We start from the raw sequence: 18,731 nt of genomic DNA on the forward strand, positions 1-18,731 counted from the left end.
AGAAACGAAGAACGGCATTCTAATGAGAGGATCACGAATAGTAATACCATACAGGCTGAAGAAGACAACAATTGAACAGGCCCACGAATCTCATCGAGGCATTGTCGCTACAGAGAAAAGGTGTGGTTCCCAGGACTAGATGGCATGGTGGAAGAAGCAATAACACCCCGCCATGTCTGTCAAGTGACGGGACCGCCATCAAAACCAACACCACTACAAATGTCAGAGCTGCCAAAAGCAGTATGGACAGAGCTAGCAGCAGTTTTTTATGGACTGTTGGAGGCTGGAAATTACCTGTTGGTTGTCATTGACGAGTTCTCAAGATTTCCGATTGTAAGACAGATCTCGTTGACATCAGCAAGTGCCACTCTACCTGTGCTCGATGACATCTTCGCTGCCTGGGGCTCTCCACAAACATTAAAAACGGACAACGGCCCTCCATTCTCAGGAGAAGAATTCCGCCGGTTCATGGATTACCTGGGGATACAGCATCTGAAAATAACACCTCTGTGGCCACAGGCCAATGGGATGGCAGAACGATTTATGGGGACCATAAAGAAAGCCATCCAGAGAGCAAAGTTGACACAAATATTGACTGGGCAGGCACTGTGCCAGGTGCTGAGGGACTACAGAAACACACCTCACAGCTACACAGGTCGATGCCCAGCCGAGCTGGTATTGGGACGATCAAGCAAGACGAGGCTGCCACAAATGGAAGCAAAGATGAGCACAGATCGCAGTGACATTGCGGAAAGGGATAAGGAAGCAAAAAGGAAAATGAAAGAGTATGCGGATCAGCGGAGACATGCATCAGAATCGAAATTGAATGAAGGAGACCTGGTGGTGGTGAGACAGAGACAACAACGGAAATCAGGGGGGGGCGACAATGACTAGTGGGAATGTATCATGAACATTTGTTTGCAACAAGGGGGGAGATGTCGTGACTTGACAGATAGGGCGACCTGACAAGAGGACACTAGGACCCTGTGGGTCATGAGGGCAGTGACCAGGTCACTGGACACCACATCCTGTTTAGGGACAGGAAGCTGGGGGGGCAGAATGACCAAGGGAGGAAGCAGGACAGACATACATGTAAGCCGTTGTGTGAGATACTAATAAAGAAGTGTTACCAACCGACCTGTGTCCCATGAGTGATGCACTGTCTGGCGATCAGCATAAACAATACATCTACCATCGCCGTACATTGATGACACCTCTACCATCCTTACCTTCCCACATGAAGTATTTGTGACCATGCTGAAATCTCATTCAGGCATTCACCCTCCACAACAACGTTAATCTGCCTGATTGCCCTTTGAATGAATAAAAAGATGGAGATAAATCCAGTCCTTGCTTATGTGAATGGAATGCCTGAGACAATGGGCATACACTTGAATTCCATGTGTGCGGCAATCAGAATGTATAATCCTCAGGGACTTTCTTCTTTCTTGTCCACAGTCCCATACTATGAGAAACCACATTGTTACCGATAGGGTAATTAAAGATGGTTTCCACCACCATGAGGCAGGAGCAAGTCAGACCTTCTTCAGTCCCACCTGAAACATTCTGTTACATACTCGTCACCACCTGGGAAATCTTACAACACATTAAGGGCCATATTTATGGTAAAGTAACACAGTGCAGCAAGTCACCTTGCTGTGCTGCATTACAGGGAAAGGTCCCTAATGCGCTGTATTTAAAAGAATACAATACATACCTGTCTTTTCCCCTGTGCTGGTGCACAATGGACTGTCTAGCACCAACGCAGGCCCCCTCGCGCCAGGGGTCTGCACCATGGTGCAAGGGTGCCTGCGTTGCATGCAGGATTGCTTTTGTGCAGGAAGGGGTACCTAGGTGTGCTGCAGAATCCAGCACACCTAGAAAGAGGAAATACAAGGAGAAATAAATATATTTCTCCATGTCACGCCTTTCCTAGGTAGGCGCATCTTTTTGGCACATTCCCAGGTTTACCTTTTCTTGTAAATCTGGGAATACGGTAAAAACCACGGATAGTGCGTGGGAACACCTACGCAATACCCATGGAAATGCCTCCCTGGCGCTCAGTAATGCAATTCAGTGATTTGTGCTGTGTTGCATTACTGGAGATTTATGAAGCCATGCCTGGCGGCCTTCGTGGCTTCATAAATCTCTTTTTTGTGCTGTGTCGCTCTTGCACCACGTTGGGTAACGCAACGAGGCTTATAAAAATGGCCCTCTATGCGGTAAATCCTTGTCGACTTAGTTTAGTTTAGTTTAGTAGGACATTCCCTAGTGATTGCACAAATGAATGAGCCTTGAGCCCGAAAAATACATATTTTGAATTTCGCAGACCTTCGCATGGTTACTTTTCAAACGTGCTCTGAAAATGCAATGTTCATTTCTTTTATTTCTAGATGCGGTCAGTCAGCAGAGTGTTTCGCTTCATTGACCTGCCAGAAGAAGAGACGGATAAAAAGCCCAAAGACTTCAAAGATGACAAACTTTCAAGTGTTCTCATCATTGAGAATGAGTATGCCAAGATGAAGCAGGAATGGCCTAATGGGGGCAAAATGACAGTCAAAGATCTTTCAGCAAAGTATATCGATGATGGGAACGCGGTGCTCGAGAACATATCCTTCTCAGTAAACCCAGGACAAAGGGTGAGACCGGAATATTCTCCTTCTTTTCATGTTCACTCCTTGCCTCCTAAACTTTGGGCTAAATTCATTGAGTTCCTCTGTTAATTTAGCTCCACTAATAGCAGTATAACATGTCTGCGTCTATGCATTCATTCTTTAATGTACCAGTTTCGCAGAATTTTAGCAGGAAATACATGTGACCACAACTCCTCTCCATCAGCACCACCCCCAGCAGCAGGGTGGCTTCCAGAGGGAACAATTTCAGAGTTCTTCAATCAGTCATTGGCCGTTTGCTGATGCGTCGCATTTCTAAAGCACAGACAAAACCAGTGCTTATTTTGAGCCTGTGGTTTGCCGTTTGGGCACACTGTCACATATTTTTCGGACCCACAACTTATTTTTCCACATGAGACATTTGCTGATAGCAAAAGAGGGAAAAACACCAAATAGAAAGGGGGAGGAAGAGAAAGAGGGATACGACAACCTATCACAAATTGAGAAAGCAGGAACCTGCAGGAGTGAGATAAGGTGGGAGGGATGGAATGTCTGGTAGTTATTTAAAGAGGGCTGACGTGAATTGAAGACAAAACAACTTTGGTATTGGGGACGTTGGCATTTAATTGCACTGGCTATGGGCTTCTGAGCAGAGCTTTGGGCACTAGCACTCATTCACAGGGCCGGGTTCAGCGCTGGAGGCACCTGGTACAACGGTCTTTTTTGGTGCCTCCCCCTCCATGACCTCCTTCTCCATGAATTCCCTCACTACCACTCTCCAACAGTGCCCCTCATCTCTCCATGGTCCCTCTCTGACATATATTTCATTTTTGTTAGCGTTACTCTTAGTTCATTCAAACTCTGTGATCTGAATGGTACACGTTCTTTGCAGCAGGCACATTAACCCTGCACTACTTTAAGATGAGTCAAAACTGCCACCAGACAAAATGCAGATCTCTCACCAGTAGGAACATTCCTCACCAGAGTTATCTTGCCAATGTTATTGTTGCCTGAAAAGTGCTTGGTGCACAAGGAAGTTCACCCACTTTTAAACCAATAGTTATTTTTAAACACAGCACCCCCCCTCCCCTCACCCCCCCTCCTCACCAACGTCAGAGTCAGCTGCGGCTGCCCCGGTCACACCGCCCTAAAGCCGGCCCTACTCATTCATTTACAAACTAAGCACTGGGCAAAACGTTAGGACAGGGGAATGGCAAACATATAGGTTTGGAACATATTTCCACAACCTAAATTTAGTAATCTCTAAAGCATTCAGAATGCGCTGTCTTTATAGGACATTTTAGAGTGGGCACAAAAAGATAATTTTTGGGAAAGGTAAGTTTCATGAATGAATTCGATATTTGTGGTTAGCAATGTTCCTACGGTGTGAGCATTGCTTGCAATGTATTTAGAAAGCGGATGTTTACCTGTTTTGGGCTTCTTCGAGTATTTTGGCATGTTACAATAACAAAGTGAGCAGTTTAGGCATATGCCAATAACTTTCTGCTTAGAAACTGGTTTACAAGCAAAATGAATCAAAGAATGGCTGTAACTGGAGAGCATTGAAACCTTAAAGCCTATCAAGCTGAAAAGAAGGTTGTGCCTATTAGCAGGTGACAGCAACACGTGCAACAAATGTGAGGGTAAATGAGGCCCAAAACATTAGAAGGAATTTTGAACAATCATTTGCAATGCAATAGTCTTGCAATTGCGAGATTTTGAGCTTTTGGTATTGTAACCCTGAATACTCAATTAAGCTCCTTCCTTGCGGCCACTCAAACTCTTGACCCCTCCCAACATGGTTTTAGACCCCTCCATAGCACCCCTCATTAAAACAACTGAGGAGATCAGAGCGGTGACCGATGTGGGAGGGTGGGCTGCCCTGGTGCTGTTGGACCTCTCCACGGTCTTCGACACGGTCCACCATGGGATCTTACTCGACCGTCTGAAGGCCAGCGGAGTACAAGGGAAGGCGTTTAAAATACTTAAAGCCTTCCTGACTGGCAGAGCCCAAAGCGTGGCCTTAGGAGATTATGAATCAAAACCTTTCATCCTGCCCTGTGGAGTGCCTCAGGGCTCGTCCCTGAGCCCCACGTTATTCAATGTTTATGTCAGCTCATTGGCACCAGTAATCATATGCTAACGACACCCAGATTGTGGTGTCTTTACTACCAGAGATGGAAGAAGGAGTAGCAAGGAATTTTCAGGACTGTATGCTGGCGGTTGGAAACTGGATGGCAGTTAACTGCCCCAAATTAAATTCATCTAAAACTGAAATCATAGTGTTTGGGTCAAACACTAACTTTTGGAGCCCAAACTGGTGGCCAGAGCAGATGGGCAAGGTCCCCACCCCAGTGGCTAAGGTGAAAAACCTGGGAGTGTGGATAGACGATCAACTCACCTTTCGTCCCCAGGTTAATGCACTATCTTCTTCTATAGCTTATCTGCTCAAATCCATCCAAAAGATCCTTCCATTTATTCTAGGCAGTGACAGAAAATCAGTGGTCACGACGCTGGTCATGGCAAGGCTGGATTACTGCAATAGTCTATTTCTTGGTGCCCAACAGCGGGTACTTAACAAATTGCAGGTATTACAAAATGCGGCTGCCAGGCTTATATTGGGAATCCCAAAATTTGTCCCTGTGTCCCAGGAGCTGGCTAAGCTCCATTGGCTCCCAATGCGAAAGAGGATCTTATTCAAAGCATTATGCCTAGTATTTAAGACAAGGGACCCTTATTCTTTCAGCAGTACTTTCATTGGTATCGTCCGACTAGAAATCTCAGATCAGCTGACCTGGGGTTGATTACTGTGCCCCGTATTAGGAGAGCGTGCTGGGGAGGCAGAAGCTTTGTGTTGGGCGCAACCAAAGCCTGGAATGCCTTGCCCCATGCCCTCAGAAAAATGACACACCTTATGGCCTTTAGAAGAGCATTAAAGACATGGCTGTTTACCAACTGATTCCCAATCCGCCTCTACTTTAGGAGTGACACTTAGCGCCAGGACACCTACGGGTAACAGAGCGCTGTACAAATGCCAAAAATAAAGTAAATAAATAACCGACAATGCCTTTTATTTATGTGTTTAAAAAACCTGTGTATAATTATCATTTACAATAGAAATAGGTCAAAGTTTCTAAAAGTGAGACCTATTGCATTGCAAATGCTTCCTGTTTACACACCCCCATGCTGCGCTTTCTCGTTTATAGAGGCCACACCCCTTTATTTAGATGAGCCATGTCTGAAGAAAGGCCCCCAGCCGCTATTAAAGTGAAAGCACTGTATGGGGCGCTTTAGCCAAAAACGCATTTGTTTGTCAAGTAGACAACCAAATGTTTCTTTGTAAAAGCACCCTGTGAAGCGCGCATGGCGCACTGAATGTTGCAAGAACACGTCGTGCCTGCAGTAAGAGAAACTCATTAAAAAAAATAGTTTTTACAGACTAAATAGGATGTGTCCTGTAACAACAGAAGTAAAAGAGCCAGTCCTCATGGGAGGTTACAAATGAAGACAAGGCAGTACTAGTTGGGACTAACAAGCTTATTAATAAATCAGAAGCCAGCATTTACGAAGGACAATGACACAAGCCATAGACAAATATGGGCGGAGAGTGGGCAGGGCTTCAAGTCCATACTCCAATACAGCATGCCTTGCAGAGAAGCGCGTGCACTGCCCAGCTGGACCTAAAAATGTGTGTGCGACAACTATGAAACTGATGTCTCCCTGGTTGTCTCTCCAGTACAAAATGTTGCCTTCATTAATAATTCAACACTTTTGAACCCTATGCAAAAATACTGCGATTTTGATACATTTCAAAAGTCATCCAAATGATCCCATAGAAGTGAGAATATCATAAACAAGAAGATCCCAAAACAACACCTGTATGTTCCATAAGGAGAGCAGTGATTCAAGCAGACACACAAGAGAAGCCTAGTTCCCACCATTGTTAGAACATACTGGTCCAATTTTAAAAGTACTATAAATCACATTTATTGTAGGAAATCCCTACAGAAAGCATGATACTGCTTATATCAAGCTCACTGTCACAGCAGGAATGTGCAACTGATGACCATCAGACATCTACAGGTACTCTTGGACTCTCCATTTGTTCACGGACAGATGTTCATCAAAACCTCAATTGTATATGTATTACCCTAAAACGGAATAGGTACAAAAAAACTGACTTTCTTCTCTCCAAAGTTGTGGATCAGGTCCCGCCAAATATCTGAGCAAGAAAGAACTACAGTCAGCAATTCCCCACTGACGTACTACCAATAATCCCTAATGTGCTATATGAACTTTTGGAAGTAAACAACTCATACAAAAATAGGAAGCTTCATCGGCCATATCCTATTTTGACCACAATACTGCATTGAAATAAACAGCAAACAAAAGCGTACCCAAACACTGCGAAACACCGATACAACCAAGTCAGGCGGTGTACAGAAATAATAAAAACTGGGGGAATCATTTATGAAAAGTGACGCATCACTGCGTGAAATCAGCGATGCGTCACTTTTCACTGCGCACTCCTTGCGACACCAATGATGCGTCATATTTAATGTATGACGCATCATGTCGCAAGGACTTACAGATACGTCAGTATTTCTGACGTATCTGTAAGCGCAAAAGTGACGCATTGCTGGAGTGTGTCACAAAAGTGACGCAACTCCAGCAATGCGTCCTTTCACATGGGGAAAGCCCCATGTGAAAGGGCTTGCGTCAGTCTTACGCCTGCTGTGAGGCAGGCGCAAGATTTTGACGCAACAGCATCCTAAAAGTGACGCAGCGAAATCTCATAGATTTCACTGCGTCACTATTACGAGGCTTTTTGTGGAGGAACGCCCCCTCTGCATACATTATACCTGACGCAGGTATAATGTGGCGCAGGGGTTTAAAAAGTGACGCATCTACCTAGATGCGTCACTTTTTAAATATGGTGCAACAGGGCGCATTTTTTACGCCGCTGATGCGTCACAAAAAGTGATGCACCGGCAGCGCAAAACTGACGCAAGGCCTCATAAATAAGGGCCCGTGTTTTTTGGTTTGAAAAGTAATTTGGATTCTAAATGTGAATCTGGCCAAGCAAGATCTCTTTTTTTGCACTTGATTTCCCTGTCTTCTCACACAAAGACTGCCAACCAAAAATCTTAGGAGACTTTGTTTTTGTCCAAAAAGAGAGATCAAGTAATCAGCAATGTAAACAACGCAAACTAGGAATTGTTTTGACAAATGCTAACAGTTAATGAAAAAATGAGTTACGACATGACAAAAATAAGGAAAGTAAACCAGACAACAAATCGTGTTTGAGAAACAAAGTCTGCTATTGCCTCGATTACAGACAGTGAATATTTGCTGTGTTTAACTAGGCTATACACAGTGTTGCTCCACCAGTCATTCTGAGATGACGGACAGATCAGCAGAAGCGAACTCAACCAGGAATAAACTGTTTTCATTGTGATTGAGTAACAGTCCAGTCACACAAGGGGGTCATTATGATGCCGTAGGGACCGCCACCGCCAGCTGTGCGGTGGCGATCTGTCTGCCATCAAACGTGGATTGTCCACCCGCCAGATTAGGATGGCAGGCGGATCCACACCTCAACTGTGGCGGACGCAAAGACTGTCTGCCTTAGAACTGCACCAGGAAATCGGACCGACTGCCTGGCAGAGCGGTTTGCATGCATAATATGGTGGCGGTGCCTAGCAGGCACCGTCCACCATATTATGATGCAGGCTTGATCCAGCCTTTCCATGACGGCGAAACCGTCATGAAAAGGGTGGTAGAAATTCTATTCAGGGCTCGTTGCGGACTCCCAATGTGTTGTGGAGAGGTATATTTGCAGTGGGGGGCACCCATGGTACTGCCCTACATTTCTGTGCACTAAGTGGCAGGCACCATGTGGTGTCTGCCACTTAGTGCACTGAAATGCACAGCATGCTCTTTTAACATTACGGTGGGTGCTGCTGTCAGCAGCACCAGCCGCATTGTTAAAATGCAAGATGTGAACATCAAGATGACTGTCGCATCCTAATTTGGCGTGAGGAACCTCCGCACGTATTGCGGATGGCCCCGGTCACCAGCACGATCTCCGTCCGCCAACGTAATCAACCTCTTAACACCACATTAAGAGAATTATCAGAGTGAGATTAGCACATTTTAACTCACACCCACCCAAAACCACTGATGAGGGGTTAAACAGTCACATATATGAATCCTGCTTCTCAGTCGATTTCATTCCGTAATTTCCAGCAGCAGTTTCCCTTCTCAGATTGCAGCATCTGCTGTGCGTTTTCTTAGTAGTTGAGGAGCAACACTCTCCAGGAAGGCTTTCCACACTAGCAAAAGATGATGTTGCCAAGTCAGAAGACAAAGTCATTATATGGGAACTATAAACAGCTCTCATTTAAAAAAAGTTCACAATTTTATGCTTATTTAAAAAAACAAGCATTTGAGATTGTCCCAGCAGCTTCGAAAGTGAAAGAGCGCACAGCGTGCTGGATGTAAACAAAGGACGACGTTGTTCCTCACGTAGGACAAACTCAATAAAGAAAATAGTGCCTACAACACTAAAATAACACGTACCGTGTAAGAACCAAAGTAAAGGGGCCAGTAGCCCTGGGAGGATACAAATGACAACAAGGTCGTACTAAGGAAGGACTTACAAGCCTATTAAGGAATCAGACGCCAGCATTTACGAATGACAAAGACAAGAGCCAATAAAAAATAGGGTCCGACTTCTCCTCCATACTCTACCTACAACAGATGGTCAGAGAAGCGCTTGCGTGCTGGCTCAGGTTCAACTTAAAAATCTGATCAAAGACAGCAAATATTTGGAGCAGAAAAATTTAGATGTTTAAACTGTAAAAATAAATTGTCGGTTGGCAGTATGTTTCAATCCTGAGAGGTTTTTAGAATGCAGCACACTTAAAAAAGGAAAACAACCAGGAGAAATAAAGATGTTTTTCCTAGTTGGCCTCTATCAGGAAGGCTTAGTATTTTGAAGCATTCCCTGGATTACCAGTCTTTGGAGAGAAACCCCCACTCCATCCTTGGAACGCCTTCCCAGGGCAGAGTAACATAGAGCTGTGACTTGGGCTGCCTTGTCTTACTCCAGATTTACCTAGCAACGCAGGGCCATGCAAGGTGGCCTTGTGTTGCTCGGTAAATCTGACTTAAGGATTTAATTGCCCTTGCAACACCATGAGTGAAGCAAGGCAATGCAATACAATGATAAATCTGGCCCCAGGTATTTAAATATCATCTCAACCGAGATTATGCCCACAACCAAATGCTTAACAACAAGGGGTGGTGATGGACAGAGTTTCTGAATTAAGCAGAATACTCTCACCCAGTCAAGAGATCAGGGCTAGATCCAACACCGTTTTTTAGCTCACTGCACTATCCCAGCTCAGAACCTGGCTATATGCAAATTAGTCTGTTCCTGTCCCAGTGCATGATGGGAACAGGGCAAACCAAACTACCAAGCACTGGGCCAGGGACAGACTAATTTGCATGTAGCCAGGTTCTGAGCTGGGATGGTGCAGTGAGCTAAATAACGGTGAGGGATCAAGCCCTGATCTTTGGACTGGGTAAGAGTGGTCTGCTTAATTCAGACACTCTGTTCATCATCACCCCCTTTTCTGAATCGTTTTTGGCCACTATAGGTGTGGCAGGGTATACTCAGACATGAGTCCCTTTCTCACTGCACCATCAGGATTCAAGCAAGCCGGGCCGAAGACGGCTGAAATGCCAGAAACCGGTCCCCGGTAGCTTGTCTCCTTTCTGGTGAAGAATTGGCTTGGTAGTTTAGTCTGCCCTGTTCCCATGATGCACTGGGCCAGGGACAGACTGATTTGCATATAGCCAGGTTCTGAGCTGGGATGGTGCAGTGAGATAAATAACGGTGATGGATCAAGCCCTGATCTTTGGACTGGGTAAGAGTGGTCTGCTTAATTCAGACACTCTGTTCATCACCACCCCCTTTTCTGAATCACAACCAAATGCAACACCATACATCATCAGTGTCCAGCAGAGTATATATTACGCGCGTGCCCCATTATTCTTCGATTTCAATTTAAACAAAACATCAAAGTAGGGATATTGTTCTATCTGCATGTATGAAAATCATAACATATTTTAAACATTAATACTAAGATTTAGGACAAAGATCATAAGATGGGGAGAATCTTGCCCACAATATGAAGTCTCACTCTTTTACGAAGTAAGAGTACTCTGTCAACATGCTCCATATCTTATTGTATTTATGGGAGTATCCCTATGCTTTATTGCCTCCCTTCTCCATATAGCACACCTGCCCATTCCCAACATCCAGTCCTTTCAGGGTTGGTGTTGTTTCAGATCTCCATTTATGGGAAATGTCACATTTTGCAAGGATACATCCTATCCCTATGAGCAGGCGGATACATCATGGTCCCCCCTTGTTCAATAGGCAAAGGAGGACCATTTCAGGGCAAAGACTGAGTGGCAGTACAAGGTCTCCAGCCAGGGCTTATTCTATCTGGGTTCAGTACCTCCTAATTGCCGGATATGTCCAGAATGTATGGAAAAAGGAGCCCCCTTTGACTAAACAGGCGCATAATTATCAAGCCTACGGCCCGTATGCAGGAGTCAGTTAGGTGTATAGTATGTTCGATGGAAGTAGTTCAATTGAATCAAGCATAGGCGGGCGGATATGCCAGTGCCCTTGAAGTCATCATCGTCCAGTGTGCCCAGATCTTCCTGACACCAGTGGGAGCTATATAATAGTGAAACGCCCCCCTTCACCGTGTATTCTAGAGTGTGCCTCAAGTGGATAATACTATGAGAGGAGCTATGTGTTTGCCCCAGTGACTCTTCAGCTGCAGAAATCTAAAGAATTGTGACTTATGTAAGTCAAATTTGCCCTGGAGGGCTTTATACAATTTCATGTACCTCCCAGCCCATACAGCTCCTAATTGTGAAATGCCAATTCGATCCCACCCTGTAAAACTCTAGGACATCTGAGAGCCAGTCAAATCCCTTCCCAAAGTGGAGTGACCTGAGTGAATTTATAATACCAATTGATGCGTTTTATAGCATTCCGCCGGGCCCATAATGTGGATTTTGTTGCCTCTTTTAGATAGGATAAAATCCTAGTGTTGTATGAGAGGTGTATTGTGCCCCTCCAGTGTATAGGTAGGATCGCCCATGTCACTAAACAGTCAGTCATTAATGAATGCCATGTGGGCCACCCAGTGGTAGAGTTGGAGATTAGTTGCACCTAGCCCACCATCATCCATGCACAGTGTTCACTTAACCACTGAAATCTTTGGGTGTTTCCCAGAAAAATAAAAGACCTGTATGAAGGCCTAATTTTCTGAAAGGCACTGACTGAGATGTCTGTTGGGATGTATTGCAAATTGTACAGTATTCGAGGTAATATCTTTTTAGAAAGGGCTATTTTGCCCAGAATAGATAGGGGTAAAGAGGTTCAAAATAGGAGATCTTGCTCTGTTTTGACCTGCATAAGGACTATATTATATATCCAGTTGTGCGTGTGTGGGTATGTGGAAGACCAGATATTTAAAGGAACTTGTGGTAATGCTAAGATGTGAAATTCTGCCTCAGCTATGCGTGTGTCCCCTTCCTGCGGGAAAAAACCACCTCCGCACAAAGGATTGTTGTCCCTAGTATCCTCTAAAACCGAGTGAGAAGGATCCTCTGGTGATACCTTGCCCTCAGCCGGGGAAACAGACTTACTATTCTAACTACAATAAATATGAAATTATATTAAAATATAACATTGCAAAATACTACAATTTACTATTCTCACTGCACTTAACACAACAATAAAATTTATAGTTAACAAAAAAGAAATATTCCCACTCCAGTCAGTGCAACAGTAGGGAAAGTATAGGATTGCTGAAGGGTAAAATTTACAATTCTCACTCCTATTAGTGAACAGGAGGGAAAGTGCTGGATTGCGGAAGGGTAAAACTTACTATTCCCTCTCCAGTCAGTGCAACAGTAGGAAAAGTGTTGGATTGCAGAGGGGTAAAATTTACTATTCCCACCCCAGTCAATGGAGCATTAAAAATAAATAAAATATCTGGAACAAAATAAGATTATTTAAAAATAAATATATATAAATAAGTTGAATGAAAAATACAAGCATATTTAATATGTAAAAAAAATATTACAATGTTAAATACATATTGCAAATACGTACAAATATTATTATAATTAAAATACAAAAATAATTTTCAAACAAAAAAACATTTCATGTACTTACTTCACCCCCTATAACTACACAAAACTCACAACCTGCACCTAAAAGTTAACTAAAACAAAAAATGATATACATTAATAATATAAATGTTTATCAATAAATCAATTATAATTAATTACATTTTTATTTTATTTTTCCACAGTATAACCCCACAAGACACACAACACACTTATCAAATTATTTAATATTACTTACAAAATAATCATTATTTACAATAAATTAATTTACTTTTTACCCTCTACCCCTATAAAATCCACTTCTAAAATAAAAAAGCACAATTAACTTAATTATGTATCAAATAAACAAATATTATTTATTAAAAACTAAATATTAATGAATTACAAATAATTAACTTACCACAATTTATCCATATAAACCCCACAACCCCCACCTAAAATTAAACAAACAAATAAATAAGACAATTCAATAATGAATTGACAATTAAATCATTAATAGTATTTAACAATTATTTATTAATTAATTCAAATAATGTACTCCTCGCCTTTTACCCCTATAAACCTCACACCCTGCACCTAAAAAATGTAATTAAACAATTAACATAATTATCGATTAATTAATTAATTTCAATTATCAACTGATTACCTACTTCCGACCTTTTACCCCTAAAAACCCCACAACCCGGGCAAAACATTTAGCACCATTAACCTAAATAAATATCAATTAAATAAATATTATGAAATCAAACATATTCATGAATTCATTATAATTAAATTACTCCCCACCCAATACCCCTATAAACCTACAACCCGCTAAGGAACTAAAAAAAAAACTAAATTAAATTAAATTAAATGTTTTAACTACTAAACATTTAACTAATATAGTAAAATAGATAAACAATAATTAAACAAAAAAATTACATCATAAACATTTACAATATATACTAAAATACATGACAATAATTTAAAAAACGATGTTTTAAACAACTATATTTTACAAATGATAGTAATGACTTCTATATTTTAAAAATCGATATTACTTACATAAAATTTGATATTCTTGACATAGATATTCTTGATTTCGACATTTCCACCTCACAATATTTCTGATACGATATCCTTGTCTGTCGATATTTTGAACTTGATATTCTGTAGGAATACCTATCCCAGCACCAAGTTAGATACAAAGCAGATATGACTTCACTAAACATGTAAAAATCCCATGTTTCAGAGAGGGAGTTTGGGTACATGTGGACCTCCCTGAACTACGGAGGAAGGATTCTCTAGGGTTTCAGTGCCATTGAGACTATCTTGGGTAGAGAAAAATATTGTACAGTTGGAGAATGGTCAGACCTGGGGAATGGAAAAAATAGTTCACAATAACCCTGCTTGAGAACTAACTAGGGATCCTGAACCTACAGATTCTACAAATGACTCCAGCTGACTGAAACCTGTGGTAGGTGTAAGACACTTAGGGCCACATTACAATGTCAGGCAGAAAGCCTCTTCCCGACAGTCGGATTCCCTAGACCGTGTCGGAACCCTTCCAACCAACTTGGTCGGTTTACAATCCGCTCGACTGAGTACGATGTTCGCGGTCGCATTGTAAACATACGGTCTTTCAGAATCAGTTCTGACTGGCTCGCTGAGAATTTGTGTTGGTCGGAACCGCATCATACCCGTCTAGGGACAGTGTTTCCGACCAAGCGATTACGATGCCCGTTTCCAACAGCCTTTGTGAGTCGGTCTGTCTGACATAAAAAGGCTGTCGGAAACTGACTTTGGGAGCCCCTGGCAGGTCCCCCTTTGTCCTGCAGCCTCCAGTTTGGGGTATGGGGGGGCTCCTAAGGCACCCCCCTGTAAAACCCTGCACTATGGGGTGCCGGCCACAGGGTGCAGGGTTTTCTGCACACTCCCCATTTCTACATAGGAGCCTGTGTTGTCAGGCGGAATATGAGCTCCATAGAAGTCAATGGGAATCTGATTGAACAGTGGTGCAAATTGGTAAGGCGGAGCTGCTGACCGCAAGTCGGTCGGTTCCGATTCTGATACGGAGTTGGGCAGAAACTTTCCTCCCAAAATTGTAATGAGGCCCTATGTAAAGACCTTACCTTCCACTCACAGTGTCTTCTCTTTATAACAATTTTCCATTATGCCAATATTCTCAATGGCTCCCTGTTCCAATCTCACACATTCTGCTTAATTCATGATTCACCTCATCATTAACTTTCGCTTCAAAAGATGATGTGGAAGTTCTTGAAACTAATCCCACTGCCTCATCCAAGCTGGGCACATACCAAACGTAGCAACTCTTCCTCTCAACAGTTCAAAAGGACTTTTCCCAAATTCAGTGCCCGGTGTGGTTCGATGAGCCCAAAGCATACTTTGTACAGCCTCTCTAACATTAACTTTTCCAGAAACAGCCTATTGTACACATTCAACTAAAATACGGTTCATGTGCTCAATAAAACTGTTTCCTTGTGGGTGATAAAGTGCAACCCGACGATGAATAATACCTGATTGATTAAGAAAACTGGACATCTCTTTAGAGACAAACTGTACTGCGTTCTCTGACACTAATTCCTCTCGTGCAAAAGGTAGGAAAAGCATGACTGACTGCCAAATTTCTCTGTATCAGCTGAGACACACTGTCCCATTAGAGTTATCAGTAATACGATGCACATCAGAAAGATGTTCTCTTCTTTGAGCAGCAAACTTCCTTTGTTTAAAAATAAAAATACATTTATCTTGAGTAGATGGACTCTGCACACGTGGGACGTCGAGATGAATGGTAGACCAACCGCGTCGCCAATTGAAGTGACCACAAATACAACAAGTTGAAGATGAAGCTGTATTTATTACAGTTCGTCTCAACAGCTTCCAGGGAATGATGTCAAACAGCCCTGGGAGCTTCAAGCACAAACATTCCATCACCAAGGAGGTGACAGAACATTCAATATGTCACATTAGAATGACTATCAATGCTACACCCAGCCATTCCTGATCTCAGGCTGTGTTTTGGCCTATGGGGATGTAAATGCTTTTCTAAGTATATAAGTCCTTAAATGTGTATAGCTTCATCGGGAGAACGTTAAACAGTGGCAGCTGGTATCTACTGGCGGTGGGGGGAGTGGTTCATGGGGGGAGGGAATTTTAAAAAAAAGTAAAACACTTACCTTTTGCCGCCGTCACCTCTCGTTCATCTTCACCCACTTCCAGGGCAGAAAGCAGTAAGCAGTAAGCACCTAGCTCCCAGACTCCTGATACCCAATCACAATGCTGCAATGCAGCGTTGTGATTGGTTTGACGCTCGGCCCAGGGAATTGAAGGCTGGACATGTTCTGCACCCAGGCTGTAATGCAGCCTGGTACGAACATGCAAAGTGAGCATGATGGTGTGGCGGCCTGAGATGACTGGCCAAAGCATCTTGCGCACTTGGAGTAGGCAAATCACTCCTGCCCTGCTCTGTGAGCAGAGCCGCCCCGCCTCGCCCCTACCCAGCTGAGCAAGGACGGAAAATAAAATGATAATAACAATAAGTTATTATCATTTCATTTGTTCCTTGTTGGCCTGCTCAATGGTGTGACACTTCTCCGCCTTAGCAGATAGCCGCCCTGTTGTAAATGTTCACTCTGGCCAGCAACAGCAGCCAGTGAAGATGTGCCATGCCAGGGGACACATGAATCATGCTTTTAGGCTGTAAGTCATCTTTAGAAATCATTTCACCCTGGCTCATTCGCCAGGGCAACTTCCATGTATTAAGTTGCTGCAAATAATCCTGCTAAGGGCCTTTGTTCTGATTAACTTCACTCTCATTGTCAGGAACACATAATGGTTTGCCAGTTGTAATTGAAATGTACTTGTTTTGACAACTTGCTTAATCAATTACTTCAACATCCCTCTAGGGAGCTGTCCTGCTGATTTTTGCCAACTAAACCTTAACAGGATTAGCAACATCCCTATTTTCAACTATCCGGAGGCAGTCTACTATAATTGGAGCTATGTTTGAAATTTCAACAGTGAGACCAGAGAAGGCATTTGAGTTTCTTGGCCCTAAACTGGAACATTTAGTGAGAGCCGGCAAACCGCTCACAGTTTTTCGAAAACAGCTAAAAACCTGGCTGTTCCCTTCCCTGTAATTGGTAATGTGACTGCTGATTGTCCTTGGTTTGGTGAGGAGGCTAGCACTTAGAAACTTTAATAATAATAATAAAAGATTTAGAAATAAGACTGTTATCCACATTCCTTTCCAGTATTATGAGCTGTGTCTGTTTTACCTACATCTAATAAGTCTTCTGATATGCCTTCAACCGCTCCTCCATCATCTGACTTCTGTTACTAACAGTTAGTTACACCGGGCCACATCCTTCTATTTCAGACCCGCTAATTTCTCCTGTCCCAGAACATGGTCTATGGTATCAAAAGCTGCTGACATATCCAATAACACAAGTGATTCCACCCCGTAAAGCTTCTCTGCGACATCAGTGAAGCCAGACTCTGCCACATGCCTGGTGCAAAAACTTGGCTGACTTGGTGGACTTCCAGATTGTCAATGAGATGTTTACACATCATGGATTCCAGAACTTTACTGATTAAAAGCGAGTCTGAAATAAGCCATTGATTCACTAACGCCTGTTGAAAGAACAGCTTTTTTAGTTGGAGGGGTGAATACTAACAGGGCCGGCTTTAGGGCAGTGCGACTGGTGTGGCCGCACTGGGCGCCGACCTGGGGATGGCTTGCTGACTTAACAAAAATTTACGATTTCAAAACACCTTCTGCAGAGTTCCATGTGCATCCAGCTTTCAGGCAGCAATAAAAATATCAAGATAACTCTTGTGATTAATGTTCCTGTTAGAGAGGGGGATCGGATATGTCTAGGTAGCATAAAGTAGCACAGAGGGTTAATATGCCTGCTGCAAAGAACCATTACCGTGCAGATCAAAAGTCTATATTTTGTACAGAGAGCTGAGTTGCTTTTGTCACAGATGGGCTTATTTACAAGCTCCTTGCCCCGCTGATGGTCACTTTTAATATGGAAAAAAAGACGCACCAGCGGCACACTGGCTTATAAATAAGCCCCTGAGATCCTTGTGTTCCCGCAGTACATAAGATACAACCCTAATATAGAACAGAGACTATTACAACCTGTCATCAAAGAGCTGCATGCAAACTGCATAATATAGTAAGGAAGTTAAGTTTTTTTCCCTAGGTTTTCATTATCTCTTGCTAATGTTGCTTTGGGTATATATACATTCCTATTAGTAAAGCCAGCCTTTACCAGTGCTTTAAATTGAATGAAATGTATGTGAGAGAGGGGCTATGGAGAGATAAGGGGTATTTGTGTCTGGTGGTAGCCAGGGAATCTGACGAGGAGGTCATGGAGGAGGGGGCGCCAAAACTGATTGCAGCATCGGGTGCCACCAACACTAAAGCCACCCCTGCATACTGTTTGCTTTAGGCTCCTAGAAAACACCCTGGATACAATATGTGGCACACAATCTTAGAACTGGTATTATTACTTTCACACCCAACAGGCCATTCAAAGTGTTGCAAGGTAGGGAACCCACATAGATGAGACCTGGTCCATACGTGAAGATCTAGTTCTTGCAATTTATTGGCAGAATACAGGTTAGGTTATACTGTTCACTATGGCAACTGTCCTGTTATGATGATCAGGCGTGCATTAGGGTGGACAGCTTTAACAGTGGTGGTATTACAGTACTAGTATTTATGGATGACTGTAGGTCTGCATGAATGTCCATCAGTCTTTCCATTTCAAATCTGCATTACTGTATTACCTGATCTGCTGATAAGTCTATAGTGATTCTGAATATCTTTTCTTTTCCTCTTCTTTCTCCTCCTTTCGTTATGGATTGTCCCATGTGCCAGCTTTA

General features: G+C 43.0%; 1 protein-coding gene across 2 annotated transcripts in view; it reads left to right on the forward strand.

Moving 5' to 3' along the window:
- Positions 1-18,731, forward strand: part of CFTR (CF transmembrane conductance regulator) — a 1,194,762-nt gene that overhangs the window by 1,096,465 nt on the left and 79,566 nt on the right. For both annotated transcript variants that reach the window (XM_086919414.1, XM_086919415.1), the window contains one exon: positions 2,394-2,639. In XM_086919414.1, coding sequence (XP_086775540.1) covers positions 2,394-2,639 — 246 coding nt within the window. The remainder of the gene's footprint in view (positions 1-2,393; positions 2,640-18,731) is intronic.

This window comes from Lissotriton vulgaris, chromosome 1_1, assembly GCF_964263255.1.
Source record: "Lissotriton vulgaris chromosome 1_1, aLisVul1.2, whole genome shotgun sequence".
Taxonomy (NCBI): Eukaryota; Metazoa; Chordata; class Amphibia; order Caudata; family Salamandridae; genus Lissotriton; species Lissotriton vulgaris.